We start from the raw sequence: 25,410 nt of genomic DNA on the forward strand, positions 1-25,410 counted from the left end.
GGCCAGCTGTATCGCGCCGCTGAAGTGCCCTCTATCCCCGTAGTCGAGTTTATCTTCTATCGCCGCCATATTGAAATCTGACGATCGTACGAAACCGCGCGAACATTCGAATTCTCGACTTCGATAGGGGAATAAATATCTTTATCCTTTTTTTCTTCTTCATAATTATCGAGCACTCCTCGTTCCTCTTTAATCGTTTAATTTACCTTGTTATAAATAAAATATAAATATTCTCGAAGAATTTTCATATTTGTTTCCATGTTTTTATGTTATCTTTTCCGTCGTATTGAAATGACAAATATTTGACGCTCGAAGATTTATTTTTGCAATTCAAATAACGATGTGAAATGTAAGTAATTCACAGTATTACGTATAACGTATAACTTTCTGAACAACGTATTACGTGAAAAATTCAACGTTTCCATGCGAATAACCATTAGTTTGTTCTGATTTGATAACATCCAAACCCGCTTCATTTAATTATCGTATGATTCGACGTTGTCAACGTTTAGACGTAGGATAATTCTGTTCCATGTTAGATCTTTCTTAATCGCGTGTTTGTCGTAAATCTATGAATCTTCGATTTGAAACACACATATATAAAAGTTGACCCTGACCTCGTGCTTGAAATTTTAAGTGTGTTATTTGAGATTGATCTAGCACGTTCTATATCGAATTCAATTAATTCGATATTCTCGTATATTTTCACAATAGATAGATAATGATATCACACGTATTATTGGTTTTGAACAAGTTCTTGATTTATATTTTGAAGTTTTAAGTAATCGTTGATTAGCAGAACGATCTACGCACGGCCCTGCGGATATGTTCTAACATCCAACATGGCTACCTGATATGTAGCAGACGATATAGGTGCCATGAAAAATTGTAAATAAAATTCATTTTTAGCTTTAATTATGAGTGGACGTGTACAAAAGGAATGTGACGATGATTCTGATCGTGTTGACGATGCGGTGGATCCTAGAGTACAGGTAAGACAATTTTTCTCTTAAACAAACAGAGTGTCATGGCTTTCGCGATCAGGCGTTTACGACATTGACATTTCCGTATTATGCGATCAGCAGCTTTTATCGGCTGTGTTTTTACACGTCAAGATACATTCGTAATGTGTTTAAATTGTTATACAAGCCCGATATGTATTTTCTAATTTTATTCGATTATATGTCATTTGTTACGTTAGAAAATATGGTCGATGCATTTAGTTTCTCCTCTCTCCCTCCATCGTCCCTATAGAAACTGTTTTATCACAATTGGCACGAGACAAATTATGACAGTAAATTTTTTATTTATCGTTATATAAGTGAACTGTATTATAATAAAGTAAAATAAGAAAAAAAGAAAAGAAAAAAAAAATATATTAATTATCTCTATCTTTGTCGTTGTATTTACAAATTACTTAGATACCTTTTCTAATTTTTTAATTTTATCACGTATGTAACAATATGTTACATATCACTGTATATTCATAATGATTTTATGCATATGTTAATTCTTATACCGTTGTAATTATTACAGATTGAACTTGAAAGATTGAACACAGCTACCGATGATATCAATAAACTTGAAGTCGATTTGGATGTGAGTATAATAAAAATGTATATAAACGTGTTTTTAATTTTCGTCATTAATTCTTTTTTCTTTTTTTATTTATTTATTTTTTTTTATTTAACTAAAGTTTAAATTAGAAAACATGTATTCTTCAAAGGTTCAAATTAATTGCAAGTTTTGAAACGAGTTCTGACTAGATTTCATTGAAGTGATTGATGTATAGCATACGGGCAAAATGGATAATAGCTCATGAAGATGATCATCTACGTAGTCGTTTATCACAATGACAGCTAAAGAAACTATTCATGACGTGAGACTTTGTACTGATTTGCCTTATCAGGATAAATTACGATACATGTATTTTACATTGCTTTATATTATACATTAGATTCCATTCATAAATAATTTGTTTTGTTATAATTATATTTGAAAATATATATATTGATAAATACTAACAAATATATATCTTATTTTTATTTTAGGAAGCAAGAGCCACATTCAGGGAGTTATTGTGCGAATCTACTATTAAAATTGATTCTCTGGCTAAGAAACTTGGAGCCTGTATAGAAAAGTCTAGACCTTATTATGATGCTAGATTTAAAGCAAAAGAAGTAACTAAAAGAGTGATACTTATAATGATATATAATATTGTTATAAATATAATATATAAATAATAATATATTGTAGGCTCTACAGGAGACACAAAAGGCTGCAATTAGATTTGAAAGAGCCAATAGTCAACATGCAGCTGCCAAAGAGATGGTATATTTAGCCGAAGAGGGATTAAGAACAGAAGGAAGATGTTTTGATCATGCGTGGCAGGTATATATATATATATATATATATACACATGCATACATATATATATCATAGCTTAAATGCAAAATATTGATAAATACTACAAGGATCTCTACTTTTGTAATCTTTCATTGAACATAAATATAGGAAATGTTAAATCATGCAACAGCTAGAGTTAATGAGTCAGAACATGAACGAGCTCTTTCTGAAGCAGAACATAGGCATACGACTGCGTTGTACCATAAAGCAGAACACGAAGTTCAAAGATTACAACGAGAATTGAAACGTGCTATTGCCAAGTCAAGGTATGAATAACCATTAATTTATGTGTTAAAATATTTTTTACGATTTCAATGATATTATTATTGCATGAAAGTTATTGCATTTTTAAACAAACAACCCAGCTAATTTAGAACCCTTTATCAAAGTGTCTTGATTATACATTATTATCAAGTTTTTATATGTTTTTTTTAAATATATTTTCTCTTTCCTTTTGTATTTAGTAGTGTTTGCATTTACTTTTTTTCTCCACCAATTATATTTAATATAATATTCTTGAATGTAGATATGATTTTTTATATAGATGTTAGGATATTTATGTCTTTTGGTTATATTCATGTTGGCAGTATGGGTGCACGTCGCAGCTTGCTTCTGATAAACAGTATCGCCTACAGGCACAACTTGCTCATGTTGTAAGTAGGATAGATAATCTTTTTTTTGTATTATATTTTATTTTGTGTGAGTTATTAAACCAGCATCATTTGAAATTTTATTTTTGAATTGTCATCCTGTTTGTGCATGAATGGTATATTTATAAATATATTAATATAATATTTATATTATCAAAATCACGTTATGAAAATATGTATCTGCAAAAAATGAAAATGTTTCATTTTCTTCTATTGTAAATTGAATATAAGATATAGATCATGGTTCTTTGTCAATCTGTATAAATTTCTCAAATTAAATATTTTAAATAATTAAATTTCATATTATTATCATAAACAATTATTTATCATTAAATTATAAATTATATGCAGGCCTTATTATGAAATGAAAGCACATTTCAATCAAATGTTGGAAGAACAAAAGATGAAAGTTAGTGTATTGGAGAGGTCAGTTGGTGAAGCTAAAATGACATATGCGGAAGCTTTGAGAAATTTGGAACGTATTAGTGACGAGATACATAGAGTAAGTATTATAAAATAGATCTTTTAAATTTGTATAATCAAAAGTAATTCAGAAAATTTGTAATCGTTCTTTCAGACAAGGCAATGTGATACTACAGATGATTTTGGAAAACATATAAGAGATGGTGCAGATCCTTCCTCTATACAGACAAATACAGCGACTCCAACTGACTCAAGTGTAACTGGTTCACCGGATAGTACAGATTATACTAGTGATGAATATTTACGTCTCCCTGAAAGAATGAGTCCGAGTACTCCTTGCCTTGTGCCTACCAAAGTAAATAATATATATATATATATATATGTATATAACATTTTCTCAAGCTTATAAATTACTTGCAATTATTGTTAAAATTAATCATAAATATTACTTATTACAGATTGAGAGGAATCCATCCTCTGAATATTTGGGCCTAAATAATATGAATCTTTCAACTACAGAACCTCGAAAATATATAAAGCGAGACCGTCCGCGAAGCATCGCCACAACTGACACGAAACATATCGTACAATTAAATCATACAAGTTCTTCTACATCTCGTCTATCTGATCTTTCTAGCATTATATCTCCTATTGAAAAGAAAGTTAAGATTCAATCACCTGTGCGCGATGAGAAAAATAATTCTGTAACACAGAATGGCGAAGAATGGACAGAAATTAGTTTGAACAATTCTCCGGATGAAATTTATTACAACAATGACATCTATTCCGATGAAGAAGATCAAATTCCTTATAAACCTTTGCCAATGGATTTGAGTCCTGAAAATGTCAATCTTCCAATTCTTCCAGTGAACATTCAAACATTACATAATGATCAAAATAATCGGAAACGATTAGTTTCACAAAAATCACTACCTGCGATGACACGAACGAATGAAGTTAGTTTAAGCGAAGAAAAAAGAGCAGAAGTCACACGAAGTCCATCAGTAAGAAGTAAGGGTAAATTGGATAGTAGTTTAGCTAATTGGATTACTCGAAGTTCCGCTGCCAGTGAAATGAGCGATGGTAGTTCTGGTATGTTATAGAAGCTTTTAAATAATTCATATTATTTATAGGATGATTAAATTTATTAAAACATGTAAAATATTTTATCTTTTAGCTAATTCAAGTAGAAGACAATCTTTGGATATGTTATGGAGTGGAGGAACAGGAGAACGAGTCAAAGAATTGTTAAATCATGGAATGATGATGCTAAACATATCTGGTCTAACAGAGCGTCGTTCTAGCGAACCAAAAACAAGTGAAAGAGATAAGGAGAAATTTGAAAAATCAGAATCGAAAGGAAAGAAGGTTCCAAGTCCTTTAGAAAAAACTATGACTTATCTCAATGCAGATGAAGAAACTTCAGACAGCGAAAGTTTAGCCAGGTAAATTTGTTAAATAGAAAACTTAAGGAAATACACACACACATACGATCCTTATGTTTGCGTGTATATATATACAGATATTTATATAATAATTTGTTAATAAATAATTTTGTCTTTTTTATTTAGCGTGGAGATGTTAACAGAAGATCAAATATCATCTCTTATGATGGAACCTGACATGAATCAAGTTTGTCAAGAGATTCTAGGTACACCATTGGTAGAAGTCTGTCCTTTATTACAACAGCTTCAGCAACAACAGTAACGTTCTTTTTCTTTTTAATATCGACCTCATTTTAGCAAATTAAGCATAAAAAAGAAAAGTGTTCAAAAATTGAATAATGCGATATAATATCAAAGCAGTATTTTTTGTTAGAAATTCATTTGTACACGTGAATCCACTGTTTTATGTTTCATTTTTTATGACTAGGAACTAGTTAAAATACGGTGCATATAGAATATTATTTTGTAAATACTATTTCATATATAATGAATGTCTGTAAGGTAGAATGTGAAATTGCATTGTCTTTTAAAATATTTATATATGCACTTTTTGAATTTGCTTTTTTCCTGTTAGTGCCAGTAATCACTATTTTTAAATCTGTATGTACTTTAGTACATTATTATAATTCTAAAAAGCCTAAAAGATTTTATGGAAGCATATATATATGTATATATACTTGCATAAAATGGTTAATATATATATATATATATATATATATATATATTAACTGAAGTACATTGATCAGAGAATCATTAAAAATCATTCCATTAATCTTCTATTCATTCAATGTATAATAAGCCATAGAGAAAAAGTTCGTTAAAGCAAGCAATATATAGTAAATATTAATATTAAATAAATATTTAATTAATTACATAAATTGCTCTTGCTAATCGTACGCAGTTCTTGTATTTGCAGTGCTCTTCTATATTTTTGGCTTAAATTAGTAATAACTGCTGTACGATACAAATACAGAGCTATTACAAATATATATTAAACTTTAATAATCAAAGTAGGAAACTTTGTAACTATAATTTAAATTCAAACAAATTACAACAGAATAGAATTTTTATGCCTCTTTTTCCATAGCACAAGAACGACGAAGAAAATTATCATAGGTATTAAATTGAAATTTCATGAACATTTCTTTTCTTCATCGCTATATAGTGCTTGGAAAAAGTATTTATATTTTATCATTAAAAGATATATAGAACAGATCTTTATTAATCATAATTCATTAAAGTAATTGACATTAGTCAATAATGTTATATAGTCTCCTTAAAACAACTTCTTACATACTTATGTATGTGGGGAGTTGCTTTTATATATATATATAATATATGCAATATACATATAATTATTTACGATTATATGTAAGAAAGACTTGTATTTATTAAGATTTTTAGTTTTGAGGTGTGGTATACGCCTATATAGTTAATGACACCAATTTGGAAATAACCTGTATACTCAGGTAGAATGAAGTGATAAAAATAGCCAGGATTTAAAAAATTCTAACAAGCACATTTATTTAAATATAGAGCTACAATACAGAACATAAACATTTATCAAAAAATATCTTGTAGTTTTACATATTATGGCTTATGTAATCTTAAAAATTATTATAAGAAATGATCCAGTCATACAAAATCGTATCGATTAGTTCCAAGAGATTATAGCAAAGACATTATCTAAAATATATATCCTAACAAAAGATTTTATCAGTTTTATCGCAGCGGGATGTGATATAGTTGTTAGCATTTTTAAATATGAAGATGGGACATATATGGATTGTAATAAATACTTTAAAATGTGCATGCAATATGCTATTTATAAAGAGTAATATATATGTAATGTATACATAATGTATATGTATATATGTGCGAGTGTAAATAAACAAATGCATACACACAAACATATATATAATATACTAACAAATATTATTTATTATTGATATATAATTACCGAAAAACACAATTAATTCAAATTTTAAACACAGACGAAAAGCAGTTTTTATAAGAGAGGCAATTACATTTTTATAAGAGGTATCATGAGAATTACTGCACATTTTCTTATCATATTTTTATTTATAAACTAGTTAAATTGATGTAAAATTATAAAATACTATATTTTTTCTGATATTATACTCTAAATTTGGAAATTTCTTAAGCAGAAAATGTCATATAAACGTGTCTTATTAAAATTAGCTTTTTACACTTATAATTTTTATTTTGTCAAAGTAAAAGTTATAGAAAAAATATACAATATATTATACTTTTTCTTTAAAATTTTATTTGGCAATATTGTACAGAGCGTAATAATTTTTTTGAAATCTTTATCCAAGAGGGAGGTACTTTGCACGATTCTTCCATCATAAAAGTTAAATGTAAAAACCTTTCGACTCTACTTAGGAAGATTAGTTAATAATCATGTTGTTGTTCTCAATGTAAATTACGAATCATAGACTTCAACAAGTATTTTCTTCACTAATATGCTATAGCATTAAAGATTGTCGCAAAAGCATAATTATTAATAATAATAATTGTAAATATCTAATAATGTATATGTAAATGTAACTATGTATATACAAACATATTCATTAAATCATCGCAAATGTAAACCGAGTAATTTAGTAGTACTAATTTTATAAAAAGGAAAAAAAAAACCAAAACAAAAACAAAACAAAAAAGTGTACTTACCATCGTGCAAAAATATCTTTATAATATCTCACAATCCTGTAAATAATCCGAATGAACGAAAGTGTGAACGTAAAACATTAGTAGTAGCCGATCGATTGTGCGATACACACGTGTTTATTTTCACTATCAACCGAAGATAAATCGTCGTGGAGAAACACAATAGCCTATCCTTTAAGAGCGTCACATCGTAAAAGGCGCCAATTCGAATATCTCGAGGAACTATCGAAAAATAGTTTGATTATACGCCTCGCGAGCGTAGAATGGCGCTGTTGTCGCTGGAGCAAGGAAGAGAGAGAAAGAAAGAGAGAGAGAGAGAGAGAGAGAGAGAGAGAGAGAGTGAAAAAGAGTGAGTGAGAAAGAGAGAGAGAGAGAGAGAGAGAAGGAAAGAGAAAAAGATAGAGAAACGGTAGGACAGTGAAATCAAGATGGCGTCGCGTGTATGGTGCCGATGATCGCAGTGCTCGTACGTTGATAGAGATTACAATCGTTTTAGACGTACTATCGGGCGCCATGTCGGGAAATCCGCGGGACATGGACGGTTTTATGCCGTTGCTGTCCACGACGGATATAAAGAAAAAACTTTCGGTCGGTGATTTGGTACTGAACTACCTGGGTGACCCGGATAAAAGCATCGAATGTCAAGACATCGGACTCTTCATCGACAACGTGATACCGTGGCTAACCAACGGCAATCCGAAGGTAAGTAAATTGATTTTTCGTATACCGATTATGTCTTTAAAAGATAAATAGATAAATAAATAAATAGATACATGAATGGGTGGGTGCGTCTGGGTCGCGTCGGACGTTCGCGACGGATCTTCTTCGAGCCTCTCTCTTTCTCTCTCTTTCTCTCTCTCTCTTTCCTCCTTCTCCCCTCGTGCCCCCCTCCCTCATTCCCTTCTTGTCTCCTCCCCTTGTCGATGGTCCGCCTTTCCTTCGCGACTCCGTAGGAAACGCGCGGATAAGCATGGAAAGGCGAACACCCCGTAAACGCTCCGTAAATGGCAAAAGGAGAACCGTCATCGATCATAAAGCGATGTCTCTACGTGACGAATTCCGATTGGTATCGGTCATTCTTATGACAGATTTATTTTACCGTCTTTTCAAACGGAGTAAAGAGAAAGAACGACTTAAACAGAGATAAGAGAGAAAAAAAAGGAAGGAAAGAATAAAAGGAACTCGGAACAAGAACGCCAGAAGAATTTTCATTATCGTTGTTGTATTGTTGTTGTGGTGGTGGTGGTGTGTTTCTCTGTCGTCACGTATATATTTACATACACGTACATGTATACATATATATTATATCTTTGGTGCTGCGGTTACGCGCGGATAAAGCACGTGCGAATGCGCGCTCCTCTCTCTCTCTCTCTCTCTCTCTCTCTCTCTTTCTCTCTCTCTTTCTCTGTCTTTAAAGTGTAGTTTAGTCGCTAAGCAGTCTAGACGCAAGGAATCGTCATACGAATTATAGTCGTGAAGGAACAGAAGAAGAAGAAGAAGAAGAAGATGAAGGGAACTAGAAAAAAAACAACAAAGTTGACGAATATCCTTTCTTCGAGTACGCTTTCATTCGATGACCATGTAGTGGGAGTGGGGTGTGCCGAATGACAACCCCTCTCCTACACGATATTCCCCTCTCTCTTTCTCTCTCTTTTTCTCTGTCTTTCCTTCTCCTTCTCTTTTCCTCTACGTTTACTCTTTCGTTTCGTTACGTACAGAGGTGCTCATTCGGCGAAATTCAAGGAACCATATAATATCGAGGACTATTTATTCTCAACTTTTTTATTACTCTATATCGTTAAAGTTTAGTTTGTAAGATTCGTCATTCTCTCTCTCTCTATCTCTTTTTCTCTGTCTTTCTCTTTTTCAGTTTAATAATTTGACGAGTGATATTATTCGTAAGAGAGACGTACTTATATGTGAATAGGTTAATTCGTTTTGACGTCGGAAAGATATCTTATTTTGCATATCACGTGGTACATACGTATGTACATACATAGTACTCACATACATATGTACATATACTTACTCTTTTGAAGTTCAAAAGTTCAAAAGTTCGAGGATCACCAAGGAGCAATTCAAGCATAGCTTCGATGCACGTCGAAAGGTGCAAACCGATATAGTTGACGGAACTATATGGAGAGTGTATCGTGTTCCTTTAAGGGGTTTACAGGGTTTAGTAAATGTTTGCGAAATCGAGACACTCCCCTCGACGAGGAGATGGATTCCTTTCTGCAAAAACGAGTTCATTCAAATACTTGCGTACGAAATAATGATTTCTTTCGTTCTAAGTGAAAAAAAATTATTTATCTATGTATGTATGTATGTATTTTTTGTTATTCTATCATGTTAAGTCGAGATTTTATTTCGTCGAAATAAGCACAAGAATTCTCAAATATAACGGAAGAAGAGTCAGCCAGTTGACGTTTAAACGCAAATCACAAAATATTGATAAGCATTTCTAATAATAACTTTCTTTTAATTGAGTCACGTTTTAGCATGCATACTCATCGACATAAATCGCGTTATTATATTATTCTCGCTCATTGTCAACCATCTGTAGTCAAGCGGCGATTGTAATTGTCCATTGTGGTCGTTATATAACCATTTGAAAATATAATAAATAAGTAAGCGAATAGTATATAAGAAGAAGAAGAAGAAGAAGAAGAAGAAACGTACCGTGTATTTGGTTGACCGTTATTTATTTATTTTTCTGAAACGATGACGAATTTCTTTTCCGTTAGATAAATAAACCGAATGATTCTGTATTATTTAATTATCGTACGATCGAGTATTGCGTGTCGAGAATTTGTTTAATAATAAATGAAATACGTACGTATCTGAAAACTTTTACATTACGAATGATAGAAACGAGAAGAGTCTAATAACTATAGTCAAACAACTTCACGACGAGTTCCTACGCGTATTATAAACATTTTATAAAAGTGATAGAGAGATAGATAGAGAGAGAGAGAGAGAGAGAGAGAGAGAGAGAGAGAGAGAGAGAGAGAGAGAGAGAGAGAGAGAGAGAGAGAGAGAGAGAGAGAGAGAAAGGAAAAAAAATCATATGTCAACGATCTACGACGGTGTGTTCAGATGAGTCATATTCCGTAGAATCGATAAAGCAAAACGGACTACGACGCGTAACTGTTTTCTTAAGTTGCACGGTATGTCCAAAAATGGCGATACTCCTTGAATTTTACCGCTGATCGCGTTTAAGATTGTGTCGCGCGATATTTGCAACGAGATTGCGATTAAAAAACACGTAAGTAAGTACGATTCCGAACGTTCTTTCGTACGAGTTCTCCGACAAGTCCCCTTTGCTTTGAGGAGATCGCTTTCTTTCTTGGTTAAATTTGTCGCTGAGCTTCTCGACGACGAAGACGAAGACGAAGACGAAGACGACGAAGAAGACGACGATGAAGACGACGATGTCATGGAGAACCTCGACTCGTTCAAGACGCATGTCGCATAAGGAAAAAAACTTTCACGCCATGTATGTATATATGTATATAAATATATAGTACGTATATATGTATGTATGTATGTGTACGTACGTGGGGGAGAGGTGTCCTTTGCTGGTCATCGTTATTCGTACTTGCTAAGATTTCCTTCGGTATACTATAAAACGCGTTTATAAAGAACGACTTTGAAAAGAGAGAGAGAGAGAGAGAGAGAGAGAGAGAGAGAGAGAGAGAGAGAGAGAGAGAGAGAGAGAGAGAGAGAGAGAACATCTTTATCAATGTCGAAGAAGTAAACTTCCAAGAATTTGTAGTAAACGAATTTGTTTGGAAGAAGTACAAAAAGTAAAAATAAAAATAAAAAGGAAATAAATGAAGACAAATGAAATGAATAAGTTTGTCAATATTATCGTCTAGATTATCGTTATACGTTTTCTATTTCATCGCGTATTATGAGATTCGTTTAACAGCAATCTCGATAAAACTTGCGAATAAAAAATGTCAAAGAAATTGAAATATGTATGTCTTTTTTTTTTTTTTGTATACGTATGTACATAGTTCGAAAGATCGTATGAGTAAAAGGTTTTTATCCGTAAGTTTGCGTCGCGATGACGCGATCTATGTAATTCTGTTTTATAATGCTAAGTATGTAAGTAACTAAATAAGTATGAAGTATGGATCAAGAGGAAGAAAGGAAAGGAGAGGGAAGAGACAAATTTGTCATTGTTTTCTCGACGATTACACGGTCTGCTCGAGCTTGTTCCCGGGGTCGAATCGATCAAAATTCGGTTCTCCTTCGATCGTGCAATTCTTATTATGGATTTATGGCAAATGTTTTATGCATGAGACTAACTAACACACGCGGATGCGTTCGACTCGTATTGGATTCGCTCGCGTGCGTCTTACTACCTGAGATTCTATCTACGCACGTACATCAACACGTATATGTACGCACACAGACGAGCGACACGCATACACGTACACTAATGCACTACCACTTGGTGCACACGTAATCTGGACCGTTCATTGCTATATTTAGAATGGTTTTTTTTCTCGTTTTTTGTTCCTTTTTTTTTTCTTTTTTTTTATTATTTCACGCTTGTGTGTCACCTTCTCCGATTCCAACATACATACATATTTCCATCGGCTATATTCATTTTCCCGCCGATTGTGAATTTTTATGTCGTCGTAGTTGCAGCCGACGCGACAGTGGCGCCAACAGTTTCTCGAATCTCCCACTACTTACTAACTACGTTCACGCATAATACGACGAGTGGTCGTCAGTTGCTCTCCTAGTTCTTTTTTTTTTCTCTCAATGTCTCTCCTTGGAAGGAAAAAAAAGTAGAAAAAGAGAGAGAGAGAGAGAGAAAGATGATGCTATTTCCTTCGGAGAATGACGTTCTCTAACGACTAACGACGATTTCTTCTACGTTCGACATATATATGTATATATATATATATATATATATATACATATTTTTTTTCAAGATTTACCGAAACAAATGAAAAATCACAAATTAAGGGCCGCCATATACATATGTATGTATGTTAAATTTATTTACGATTTCATTTACGATCTTAATTTCGTTATTAATCTTTCATACGTATATTGATCTTTACGAATAGTTAATTGGAAAGAAATAAGTAAGTACATATGTACGTTCTATTTATCGAAAGAAATTAACACGTTTTAATTACTAAAGCGGAAGGTTAACTACTTGTTGCTTTTTTTCTTACATGTAACCTACAAATAAGAGCTTACTTTTTTCTTTTTTTTTTGTACATTCTCATTTCTTTCCTTTTCTCTTTTATTTTCTGCATGACGAAAAGAAAATTGAAAGAGCAAAAGAGTGTGTATCGGACTTGGCTTCTCTTATCGTTATCCAGATGGTCCTTTATACATAGATATATATCCACTCATACACGCATACACACAAATGTATAAGAAACACGAAGAAGTAAAAGTGTGTGTATAAGCATCTCGTTGTATTCTTAAAAGAAGCAAGCACACTATTCGATAGCACAGTGTTTCTTAACGAACGTATAGCATCCCTCCTAACCTAAGATTGCGACTCGCCCTTAATTTCTCGGTGAACAGGCCATTGTGTTACATTGGCATTTTTGGCAAACGGCCTACCGCCATGTTCGATCCTTACGACAGCTGGACGTTGTCTGAAAGTTCGTTCGTGTCTTCTCAAGGGGAATGAAAATCTCTTTTATCTTTTCGATCACATACATTGGATAGCTTCCCTTTAATTTTTTTTTTCTTTTTTATCAATGCTCTGTTTTTAGAAATTTATAAAGGTTTACCTCTAGGTCTCTGCAATGTTATCTTTTTCCCGTTTACGTAATAATACTATCTAACCGTGTAATTGCAGTGGAAGCATTTTCTTTTTTCTTTTCTTAGTTTTCTTTTTTCCTTTTTCTTTTTCTTCTATCCTTTCTAACAGAAGCAAGTATCAATCGATAGTTATTGTAAAAGTTTTTTAGAATGATATATATATGTATGTATGTATGTATGTATGTATAATACAATAATTTTCATTTATTTTATTTATAAGAATTTAACGATTGAAGAAAGAGAAATATATGTGTACCACCCACGTGACTCCTCTATGATAGTTTTCTCGAGTTTGACAACTAGAGTCAAGCGAATATGTGAATTCGTAGTAATAGGTATTAAAAAGTTATAAACAAATGTTGATGAATTTGTTATTAGAAAAATCGTTACGTTCATTATATTTTCGATATAATAATCGTTCGAGATACTTGTCGAAGATCAACGATTAAACTTGTTTCTTTTTTTTCTTTTTTGGGAAACCACATTCAGTGGGTGAAAAGTAAGGCGTTATGGGTAAGTCTAATAATACGGAATTTATGCGGTAGCGCGAGGGATGTGGGGGAAGAGAAGAGTAATAAAAAGCTTCGGTACTGGGCAGTGATGTCACAGCCAGACGAGAGAGCCCCAAGAGAACGTTTACCCCGTGGCTTTAAAATAGGTTTATATGCCTATGTATAGATCTTCGTTAAAACGCATTCAAACGTTCAACTACACATGCGGATTAGACTTTCTTAGTAGTATATATGCATCTATGTATATGCAAACATCGAATGAAGTTTCCATGTAGCTTCTATCTTCGATTTACTACCTTCCTTGTCCATGGTCATTTCTCTTTCATCGTTTCTTTCTCTTTCTCTTTCTCTTTCTCTTTCTCTTTCTCTCTTGTTCTTTTGCTCTTGCATACATATAGACATATTCGTATATTCCGTATATTTTAATCTCCAATATCACGCATATCGGTCAATGTGTTTGTTCTAAAAGATTTTCTGTTAGTGTTGTCTACAATCAATACCAATGTTCTTTTTCCTTTTTATTCTTTTTTTTTTTTTTTTTTAGTTTTAAGAAATATTCAATAAGTTTTTATAAGGTAGACAAGAAAGTAACGAAACATAGGTAAACTTTGTATATTATATTTCGTAGAAATATCGCGTTATATTAATCGCGTTATACGAAACTTGGATTTAATAAAAGAATGGGAGTGGTTAAGTTTCATATATATATTACGTAGACAACATACCGACATGACAAAACAAGAATATATTTTAATTAAAATAGGAATATATTTTAATTCGAGTAATTCATTTAAATTAACGCACGAACCGTGATGTGAATGATTGTGTGTGTGTCTGTGTATGCATATATATATATATATATATATATATATATAAGATTATAAATACTACAAAGAGAATATTAACTTGATCGCACATAACGCATGGATAAATATTTTCAGCAAAATAAAATAAAACGTATATTTTAATCGTTATAGCTATCTTCGAAATATGAAAATTAAATTAAAAAGAAGCACGTACATATGCATTTTATAATAATATATATACAAACAAAAAGAAAATTAAAAAATTTCAAGACCGCATTATGTCGGAATTGCGTTGTTTAAGTACCGCGTTATATGAGGTTTACGTCGTATATAATCAAACTAATTTACGAGCGTATATCTTGTAATTAAAAAAAATAAAAAAGAAACAAGCAAACATAATCCATTTACACATTTATAACTTATATACGAGTATTGAGATATTGACAAGTTTTTCGAACAAATTCAGTCAACTTTTACTTAAGAAGAAGTAAAGCGAAGTTACTGAAATGTTAAAAGGAATACACAGATATTGAAAGTTAGAGAAACATCGATGTATACTTTAGAAACTTTGACAGTTTCACTCTTGTGTCGGAAAATCACTGAACGTGTCAAATGTGATTTCGTGTCATAGATTAATAATTATAAGTGCTGTACACACGTTGTTACAACGGAAAGCACTTATCATCGTTCGCTCGCTTAAATAATGTTTCATTACAAATAATCTGCGAGATAAAAGTAACTCTCTGAGTACTCATACTTAATTATATTTATTTAATTTTATTATTAGTGTTTAAACGTCGCTTTTATTTATTTCGTCAATATTTTTATTAATTATAAATAAGAATTTTGTAAAATAAATGATCAATATATATAAATATTTTGATCAGTATTTATAACAAAATATCATTAAGTAATATAAATGATCAATATAAATAATTAAGTGTCAGAGTTGCGTGTGGATTTATTATAAATGCTGATCATCCGTTTAAAATATTGATTAAGTTATCGTATTCACAAATATCTCGATTAAAATATTAATCATTCTTGTATTAATCGGTGTAATATACTCACGAGTTATATATAATATGTAATAATGTTTTATTATAAATATCGAGCGTTTATTTATTACAAAACGTTTAAAAATATTGATCTAATAAATAGCAGTCTTTATTATGCATGCAGTTTCAACGAACGCATGTGACATTCACGAAGGATGTTGTTTTTTAACATATGTACGTACATTCCATGCAGATATGTAATAATTAGAACCGAATTAGAATGGGAGCCGAAACACGTGCGTCTAATTATCTATTTGTAGTCGTAAATTAGGAAAATTGTTTTAACATACTCGAGGCGAATGAACCTTTGACCAATCAAGAATCATTTCCTTCCTTTCTCTTTTTCTGTTTTCTAAAATTACCCCATGCTCTTGATTTGAAATTATAAGTCGGCAAAACACGATTTAATTAAAACTAGAAACGAAATAGCATTTAAGATTCATCAGGATCGAAAATCCATCGATGATCGAGATAATTAGATTCGTCGCAATGCAATTGCCTATCGTATTAAGATTCACCTATGATCAAAGTGATAAATGCTTTCTATCTTAGAATTAGAAAAGAAACATGCAACAAGGTTTGAAAAATCATAAAAACTGTCATGATTTATTACTAATTAATTGAACCTATACAATTGATATATCTAAATACGACATATTAAGTTAATTGTAATCTAGAAATTTTAAATCAATTGAAATATATATTTGGTAATAATAATACAGTGATAATTCAAATAGTTTATACATAAAATAGTAGAATAATATAATCTTAAGTTGAATACAAAATAATGGTCATCATAGGTATTGTCTTGAACTAAGCATCAATAGCACCGTCTTCATTGTTTATTAATCTTTCTCTATTGGAATAGGGTAGAGCCCATTTACGGGTCTTTTGTACGTCCCGCTGAATGTTTTGACTGATAACACGCGCACGGCGTTTGTCCGCGTCCGGGTATATTTCCGTCACTCGGCCAAGCATCGAGTGCATCGATGTTGTCCTCCTTGATGAGGATTAGGTCGTTCACCTTGAGATCCCTTTGTTGGTCCATGGCGCCATTTGGTTCGAATATTTAACTTCCTTAAATATTTTTCATAAGATCTTGTCGAAAATTATTAGTCGAGTTTTCGAATCTATTACCATATTGTTAATTTAATAAACCATGCTCCGGTATAACAGACCCATCAAGTTTAACAAATGAGCAGGTGCAAGGGTTTAGAAATCATTATAATCGAAAAACAAAGGATTAAAGGACGTGATTAGAATATCTTTAATATCTTATAGCGAAATAAACAATTTTATAAGCTCGTTAAAATATGATTCTTTCATAGTTTGTACATTATCAGCTTTGTTGTGATAATGACTTTGTTGTGAACTTAAAAATCTTAACAGATTAAATACTTACGAATGTCTGTCTGTTTTCATTTCATTTGATCGTGCACGCAACGATATTATTCTTGGAATTCCAACGCAGGTTCCACGTTTCTATTCTTTTCTTTTCTTTTTGTATTCGACTCATCAAGGTGCAGTGTTCCATTGTCGTCTCGCTTTTTTAGTTCAGTCACGAGCCGGGTGCTTTCGTTGTATAGACGCATTGTTTCAAATCGAAAACACCTAAAATCTAGGTGGGGGCGATTAATCGATCTCTCTGAATGCCATTGATTCATTAAATATCTTGTGTAGTCAGTTGATCATCCATGCAAACGTAACTTCTTAATACCATTGATTAATAATGCGGCTAATGTAATGGTTATATTCCTCCCTTGTCGAATGTTAATTGTTATAGAATGTTGACTATGATAAAGTGAATGCCGATGTGATACTTTAAGTCATTATATTTAATTAATAAGTGCTTATAAATTTGTTCAGTTTGTCAAGTCAAAGGATTCGCTAATAGTATTCGTCGTCATAAGGAATTTTTATTCGCTTAATTTTGAATCCTAACTGGTGATTTTCATCCAATCATAGCAGAGCATCTTTTTTACTCTATCTAGAACATATCTTCGCATGATTTAGTTCCTTATTTTGGTTTGACTCTTGTATATCTTAATTTACGTTACAAAAGATTAAATCTTTGAATCATGAATGAGCATGAAAATCTCCAAGAGAGTTCTGTCGGTCGTTAAATGATAATCTGACGACGTAGTATCGTTTGTTTGGTATCATTCGATATGTTCTTTCTTAAAAATGTTCTTCATAAGCTAACTCTTTCGTTGACGATTGTTCTTGTTCTGAACATTCTTCCAATTCCCAGAACTTAACCATTTGTCTGTCTAATTCCTTTCGTGACAAAAGGAATCTGATCGTCCTTTCCGTTGAATGACAATGAACTTTGCCCAAAGTGAACCAACCTAATCGTGGTTTTTCGTAATTCGCTACGTTAGCCGTTCAATCGGATTTGTCTGATCTATATCACCTTGTAGAACAGATATTCTACAAAGCATCTATGTCGATGCCGGTTTGTGTGGTTCCCTATTGACCAATTTGGTACATTGATTATCTACCAATCGGATTATCTATCTTCATGGCAACTTGCCGGTTATTGTCGATAATACTAGACAGTTAGTGTCGATTACGAAAATGTGTTTAGTCCGTCTTATTGGATTTATCTATTATTTTTTGTATTTTCTTTTTTCTTCTTAATCCGCGCGATCTTTTTAATTACGAATCCGACACATTTTTGCTACACACATGTTCGCGACCATTTTCAATTTATTGAAAAATTCTTGTGTACCCTATGTATAATAAAACTCGATTGTGAGTTCGGATTTAATAATACGTGAGATAGATGATGTTGTTTGTTTGCATCTACGATCTATATGCAAGACTATTCGTGGGCAACAAAATTTTTGATTACCGATTCGACACAAGCGAAACCGTTGATTGCGACTATTGATTGCTATTCTTGTCCCGATACACGAGTCTCTTTATTCTTGTTGGTCTATGTCGCAGTAACGTTTAGAAACTGTTATTATGCTTTTCGTCAGCCACATTCGACAACCACGTGTTCGATATTGTACGATCGATCGATTGACGCGTTAATGATTGTTACATACTCGTACAGGTTTTGTCTGAACTACTACTCTCATCTTTGAAATAAAGGACTGATCGTTGAGAAGTGTTTGTTATTTTCTATGAACTTGTTCTTCTTAATGCACATAATAAACACGCGCTATCGCCTGACTAGTTCTTGTATTCAATTCACGCGGGTGTTCGTTTCGTTTCGTTTTATTGCCCGGAACGTGTCATTAAAACTATATCATTCCGTATAATTTCCGTTGAACGATTTAATGTTGGATTGAGGAAGTATCGCTTGGTTCGCAATGTATTGACCGAGCCGCGGAATTAACGTAACCTCGTTGTTTAATTTTATACCGCTTGAGGGATTTTAAATTATTAAGTCATTAAGTTAATAAATTTTCTATGTTTCTTTCACGATCTCTGTAAGATGCAACTTTAATATTGTTTTTTTGAATTCGTCAAGGATATTTTTGTGATCCAAGGATTTTTTATTATATCAATTTTGAATATCGACGAATCTCTCTCTTTGAATTTTATTTTATTGTTCGTTTTAAATTCTCGAACGTGTATTCTTTTCGTGATTTTCTTGTGAAAATTATTTCTTGGGCAAGTTATTCAACTGGACTTTGTATACGCGTTAGATACAGTAATAACGCTTTAATCTTTTCAATTTTATATTCAAGGCAAGATATCAAATTTGTGGATAATGATATATAGTGGAATTAATAACAATTAGCAATTGTTGTATCGAATATTATAATTCGTTATTCGTGACAAAAAATATTTACGATCGTGGAATACAAATTTGTTATTTATAAGCTATTTCGATCTTGTGAATTTATTATGCACTGTTCACATTTGATGAAACTTGAATTAGAGCATATCTACTTGTCGCGATATTATTCTTTGATTAATGCATATATCAGTGATCCTTGTTAATTTTCTAGTTTGATTCTGGTGAATTTTATATGCTATTTCAATCATAGCTTTGGTTAGACCAAAAGCTTACTATTCGACAATATCATTAGATAGTTTTAGGGACAAAAAAAAGAAAATATAATTTAGGAATAGTTTGTCTAAAAAATAATATTGTTTCGAATATATTTAAACAATTTTCCTAATTTGCGATCATCCTTGGTCAAATGTGTTTGTTTCTGTGCATTCAAACATCGGCGTACTATCTGTTTTATATTATTATTTAGATTATTTGTACATAAACCTATGAACAGTCTTCTTTTATGATCTCTTTTTTACATATAATAATCTATTTCATTAATGAAAAATCATTAAATGTGTTTAATAATACGTAGTTCGAGGAATATTTTCCTCAACAAAAAAGAAATGAAAACAATCCGTTATGTTTTTAGAGTTATCTTTGTCGAACAAGCAGAAGTTATTTTCTACGCTATTTACGATTCCATTAGTATCTCTTCAGGCTGTTATCAAAATTGAAAATATAAAACAAAAAGCTTTTAAAGTATATTAAAAGAAACCGATCCTTCACGAAGTCGATTTTTCATATTTTCATTTAAAAGAAAAATATGATTGATCGAATTTACCATGCGATTTTCGGTAAAAACTTTCAAATAAAAGTTTCAATTTTCGACATACATTTCATGATTAAAAAAGAAGCCATAGCTCTTAAAAAAATATTTCCACGTAAGAGATATTACACAACGGTATGACAAATCATCACGATAGTTTTTAAAATATCATTGGCAACAATTTCAAAGACATAGTTCGAAAAAAAAAACACAACAATGTTTTACAAGATAATTTTACACATCGATTTCTTCGAAAGTCTGCAAATTTGTTAGAAATTTTCTAATAAAGATTTATCAATATCCTTAAAGAATAACATTATCGAATCTATCATCGAATATAAAATATTTTTGGAAAATCGATCATTTATTTATTAATTTATTTTGTTTTCTTTTTTAAGTTTCTAATTCGATGTAATAAGCGAGCGAATAGTGATAAATGTTTTCCGTCTTATTGACGAAACAGAGTAAGCGTATCTATATGTTGAGATGACACACGTGCGTATATATCGCTTTCGTTTTAATGATACGATTTCCGGAATAAACAAAACCCTTGGTGAGAGTTATGAAGGGGTGACTGTCAGGGGTGTTAGAAAGAAGATGTGGGTGGAAGTGGGTGGTGCAAAGAGGGTGAGAACGTTGCACTGCTTTCTAGATGAGAAAACACGACGAGTACCGGCTTTTCGGCGAGCGAGTGAAGCTCCCAGACGAAACATAATTATGAGAAAGAGGGAAAGTGCAAGAGGGTTGCCTGCCGCGATTTTTCAACTTTAAGGGAACCTTATACGAGGGTTGCTCCTTGTCCGGATCAATACGGTCTCGCCCTCTATCGCCATCGCAGTCGCTACCATTGCCGCTATTGAAATCTAACATTTACCGACTCCAATTCAATTACGTTGCATCGATAGTCTACCACCCTCCACCCTCCACCCTCCACCCTCAGCCATACCTCAACTCTCTCTCCCGTTCTCTGCTCACACCCCTTACTTCTCCTTAATATTTCAATGTGATATTGCTACCCTTCCGGAAACGATCCTGTCCGCTTCGAAATTTGTTCGACTCTCTCATTAAAGGAACGCTTGAAAAACTTGAGTGTTACGTTCGAATAAAAAAAATAAATTATTCATTATTTATTTATTTATTTATTTATTATTGTTGTTAGAGATAAGTATATAAAAGAAAACTCAAAGAGTCAAATTCGAATCCTCATATTCGATTGATAGTGAAAACGACAAACAAATAAAAGATTAAGAATGTAAGAGAAAGCATAAAAATGAAAATAGAAAACGTAAAAAGTCCTCTTTAATAACATTTTTCTTTCAACGTATAAAATAATATTTACAAAATATTATATAAGTTTAATATAGAAGTAAAAAAGAAAAAAAAATAGAAAGAAAAATTAACTTGGAAAGAATATGTAAATAGATCGGTCGTGTGATTGATTTCTGATTAATTTTTATGAATTATGTCAGATAAAATAAATGTCTTTCGAAATGAATCGAAACAATCAATTTTGATTGATCGAGTTAAGTTTAGATTGGATTTAATCTTATTTCCAATTGTCATAATTCATCGTCGAGTACTAACATATATATATATGTATATATATATATATATCTCAAAAATTGCTGTTCTCCTCCTACTTCTTCTTCTACTTTTTCTTCTACTTAATCTTCTTTGCAGGTCGTTCAAAATGGATTGGAGATCCTCACGTACCTTGCCGATCGGATGGGTCATGATTTCAAGCCTTATATTTCTACTGTAATACAGCCAATGATAGATAGGCTAGGTGAGTAAGAAAAAGGCCATTGATTATAATAATTCAATTTTATTTTGTCAAATTTTGTCTTAGATCTAAACGTTCGCCAAATTTTAATTTCAAAATCGACGATGTATATTCGATGAAATCGTTATCATAATTTTGCCATCGAAGGTGTTTGTTTCCGTGGAATAGTGCATGTACGGTCAAGGATTTTTTAATTAGCCCCACCAAAGACGTACCAACGCTGAATCATCGTTAATGACGAGATGAGTTCTAGATAGAACGAACTCGATCGACGTTTTAAAGGACTTTAACGAGGTTTAAGACTATGACAGATGTCGACCCTTATTTGTGCACAAACTCGGGGTCTCTCCATCGGTTTTTCTTTGTCTCTTTAACTTACCTGTGTTATACGATGTTTAAGGAATTCGATTGGAATGAGATTTCAATTTTACTTCGATACTGACTTTCTCGTTTACGGTATATTTTTATTTATTTATTTATTTTCATTCTTTTTTCTCTTTATATATATATATATATAAAAAAAAAAGAATTTAATCGAATATATAAGTCGATATAACGTAGTCGACATCGTCGTAAATATTTTCTTCGCGTGAAATCAAACGTTTTATGGATAGTTGATAAAATTTTAAAAGGCTCGACTAAGTCTCATGCAGATGTATGTTAGTGAGTCAAGGTCTAAAGTGGATTGAACGTAACTTGGTTGAGGTTAACCGGCATAATCAGTAAATAAGGTATACCAGTTTCTACGTAATTAGATAAGAATTTTCTATTCCTTTTACATATTTCTTTCTCTGCGTTAATACTGTTATCTAGAAATTATTACCGCCTAACTTTCTAAGATACGATCGCATAAAGCGTGGAGTAAAGTTTTTCGCGTCTGTTACGTTCTGTTACGTTATATTACGTTATTATTTCTACGGTACCTAAAGCATTCGTGTATACGTACTTTATATATGCATATCATAGTGCAGAGATAACAAGAGAGTCCCGGTTTATTTATTTTAAAGGTACTTGGGTCTATTGAATCACCGTTTATTTAATGAATTAAACACACGTCCATTATCTTCCACGTCGGCCTCTCCCTCGTTTTAAATCTAACAGAATAAAGAACGTCGCGCAATTCAAGAGAGCTTATTATGATAATTAGTACGGAAGAGACATATACTATGAGAAAATTCTTCGTTCTTCGAATTCTAGACCGAGAGAAAACGCGCGCGTGAAAGTCATTCACACCAAACGCGCGTACGTAAAAAAAAAAAACCCATACTATTCATACATTATGTATACATACATATATCCGTAGCATAGAATCTAATGACAATATATTCTAATTAACGATTTACATCTTACATTACATTTTCTCATATTAAGCACGAACAATGTTTCGTTTCCTTTTATTATTATCAATATTGCTTCTTAATCGAATTCCTTTGATCGTTTTATTTATTTACTTATTTATTTATTTCTTATTTTTTTGTTCGGTTTTTTCTTCTTTTCTTTTCTTTTTTTTCTTTTATGTAACAGGTGATAGCAAAGATGCGACCAGAGAAAAGGCACATTTGGTCCTTCTTAAAATCTTGGAGAAAGGTTGTTTGACACCCCAACAATTGTTGGACAGATTTCGTCCCGCTTTCACCCATAAAAATGCGAAATTAAGAGAAGAAGCATTGGTCTTGTTAACGACAACATTAAACGAGTAAGTTTTCGATAATAACGTTATTGATTTAGTATAAATTACTGTCCGTTTATTTATCGTGTATAGGTATTTTTCATTTTTATTTTTCTTTTATCTAGACATGGCGCAGACGAGATGGCTCTATCCGGTGTTATTCCCAGTATCGTCAAACTACTCTCGGATCCGTCCGAAAAAGTTCGGGAAACTGCATTGAACACGTTAACAGACATGTACAGGCATGTTGGCGAAAGATTGCGCGTCGACTTGCAGAGGAAGCACAATGTCCCGCAAGCAAAGTGAGCGAAACGAGAGAAATCGATCTTTGGCCCTTTGCCTGCATTAATTCGTTGAACGGTTACGTTCGTTTGTTCGTTCGTTCGTTCGTTCGTTAGTTCGTTAGTTCGTTCGTTCGTTCGTTCTTTGATTTGTTTGTTCCTTTCTTTCTTTTAATCCGAAAACTTGCGTTTCTTATATCTAATTTCTAAAGTAGAGATACCGATATCTCTTCGATTTTGTTGTTCTTCTTATGATCGATTTATCTGTAGAAAGTATTAATATGCAGTAATATCTTTTTCATTTTTATATTTTGCATTTGTATTCGTATAACAATTTTATTATCATTATTGTTGCTATGTTGTTGTTGTTATTGTTGTTGTTGTTGTTGTTTATGTCGTAAAATGTATGCGGTAAAATCATTAAGTTTGTTCGTAAAATCGTAGCTTAGGTCGTTAAAAAAAGTGAAAAAGAAAAGAAAAGAAAAGGGAAAGAAGGAAAGAAATTCTTGAAGAACTTGTTATTTTTAACAAGATCGATTTGAAAAAGTGCATATGGATGATAAATTCACAGAAACGAGTAACGATAAATCTTTTATGATGCTTACGGGAAAATATAGAAACTTTATAACTGATGTAGAAATATAAATTATTTTATCGCTGTTCGCCATATTCTAGAGTAATAGTTAGATAAAGTTAGATTAAAAAATATTTTCTGGATCTAATAACGTATATTAAAATTGTTCTGTTAATTAGTAATAATCGTCAAATGTATGTTTCTGTTTTACAGATTACTATTGTTGATCAAAAAGTTCGATCAATTGAAAGCATCCGGCGATTTGTTACCTCTCGCAATGTCGTCCGATGGTGAGTTAATTACACATTTTTCACATATTTTTTTCTTTTTTTATTGCACAAGTAATTATTGATTTCTTTGAAAAACCCATGAATGATCGTTTAGTTATTATTCACGTGAAATAAATTACGAAAATAAATAGTTTACTAATGACTGCAGAGAATGCAGATTTTCTCTTTCTCTCTCTTTCTTTTTTTCTTTTTCTTTCTTTCTCTCTTTTCGTATTGAAATGTAAAGATAAAATACTATGAGAGTATAAATTCATAAAAAAAAAAAAAAGTAAAAAAGTCTTATTATCGCATTGTTAAACAGTATTCAACGTACGACTTTGCATCGTGCTGCCATCCAGGAGAAACGAAGATTACCATACACCTTTTTACGTACCATACACCTTTGCATTCGTGAATTCTCCTTCCATAGAAACTCTCTTTCTTTCTCCATCTATCTATTTATCTATTTATCTATCTAT

At 31.9% G+C, this 25,410-nt stretch overlaps 2 protein-coding genes across 17 annotated transcripts in view; both read left to right on the forward strand.

The window, feature by feature from the left end:
• Nucleotides 1–107: 107 nt before the first annotated feature.
• Nucleotides 108–7,547, forward strand: LOC127066290 (uncharacterized). 4 transcript variants are annotated; one of them, XM_050999815.1, is made up of 11 exons: nucleotides 108–992; nucleotides 1,537–1,599; nucleotides 2,052–2,180; nucleotides 2,257–2,391; nucleotides 2,515–2,672; nucleotides 2,994–3,059; nucleotides 3,408–3,558; nucleotides 3,634–3,834; nucleotides 3,938–4,571; nucleotides 4,657–4,924; nucleotides 5,051–7,547. In XM_050999815.1, the coding sequence occupies exons 1-11, from the start codon at nucleotides 918–920 to the stop codon at nucleotides 5,184–5,186; spliced, it is 2,016 nt and encodes a 671-aa protein (XP_050855772.1). In that variant the 5' UTR covers nucleotides 108–917; the 3' UTR covers nucleotides 5,187–7,547. The 4 variants fall into 4 exon arrangements, with proteins under 4 accessions (XP_050855772.1, XP_050855774.1, XP_050855771.1 ...); XM_050999814.1 differs by lacking the exon at nucleotides 108–992 and adding an exon at nucleotides 1,057–1,294; XM_050999817.1 differs by lacking the exon at nucleotides 2,994–3,059.
• A 477-nt stretch (nucleotides 7,548–8,024) lies between these two features.
• Nucleotides 8,025–25,410, forward strand: part of LOC127066286 (CLIP-associating protein 1-A) — a 39,220-nt gene continuing 21,834 nt past the window's right edge. For 6 of the 13 annotated variants that reach the window (XM_050999794.1, XM_050999796.1, XM_050999799.1 and 3 more), the window contains exons 1-5: nucleotides 8,026–8,317; nucleotides 22,036–22,141; nucleotides 23,663–23,834; nucleotides 23,933–24,109; nucleotides 24,876–24,952. In XM_050999794.1, the coding sequence (XP_050855751.1) occupies nucleotides 8,129–8,317; nucleotides 22,036–22,141; nucleotides 23,663–23,834; nucleotides 23,933–24,109; nucleotides 24,876–24,952 (721 nt within the window). In that variant the 5' untranslated portion in view covers nucleotides 8,026–8,128. Of the gene's footprint in view, nucleotides 8,318–8,385; nucleotides 11,112–22,035; nucleotides 22,142–23,662; nucleotides 23,835–23,932; nucleotides 24,110–24,875; nucleotides 24,953–25,410 lie in introns of those variants that run through there. The other 7 variants (XM_050999793.1, XM_050999797.1, XM_050999798.1 and 4 more) reach the window with 3 other exon arrangements.

The sequence above is a fragment of the Vespula vulgaris genome, chromosome 9 (assembly GCF_905475345.1).
Source record: "Vespula vulgaris chromosome 9, iyVesVulg1.1, whole genome shotgun sequence".
Lineage (NCBI taxonomy): Eukaryota > Metazoa > Arthropoda > Insecta > Hymenoptera > Vespidae > Vespula > Vespula vulgaris.

What these genes read in the sequence shown, in the direction of transcription:
- LOC127066290 (XM_050999814.1), top strand. Translation starts at nt 1,214, where the DNA reads ATGCATTTAGTTTCTCCTCTCTCCCTCCATCGTCCCTATAGAAACTGT. An exon ending in GCACGAGACAAATTATGACA is followed by an intron (nt 1,295 to 1,536) that starts GTAAATTTTTTA and finishes TAATTATTACAG; the next exon opens with ATTGAACTTGAAAGATTGAA. An exon ending in GTTTTGATCATGCGTGGCAG is followed by an intron (nt 2,392 to 2,514) that starts GTATATATATAT and finishes ACATAAATATAG; the next exon opens with GAAATGTTAAATCATGCAAC.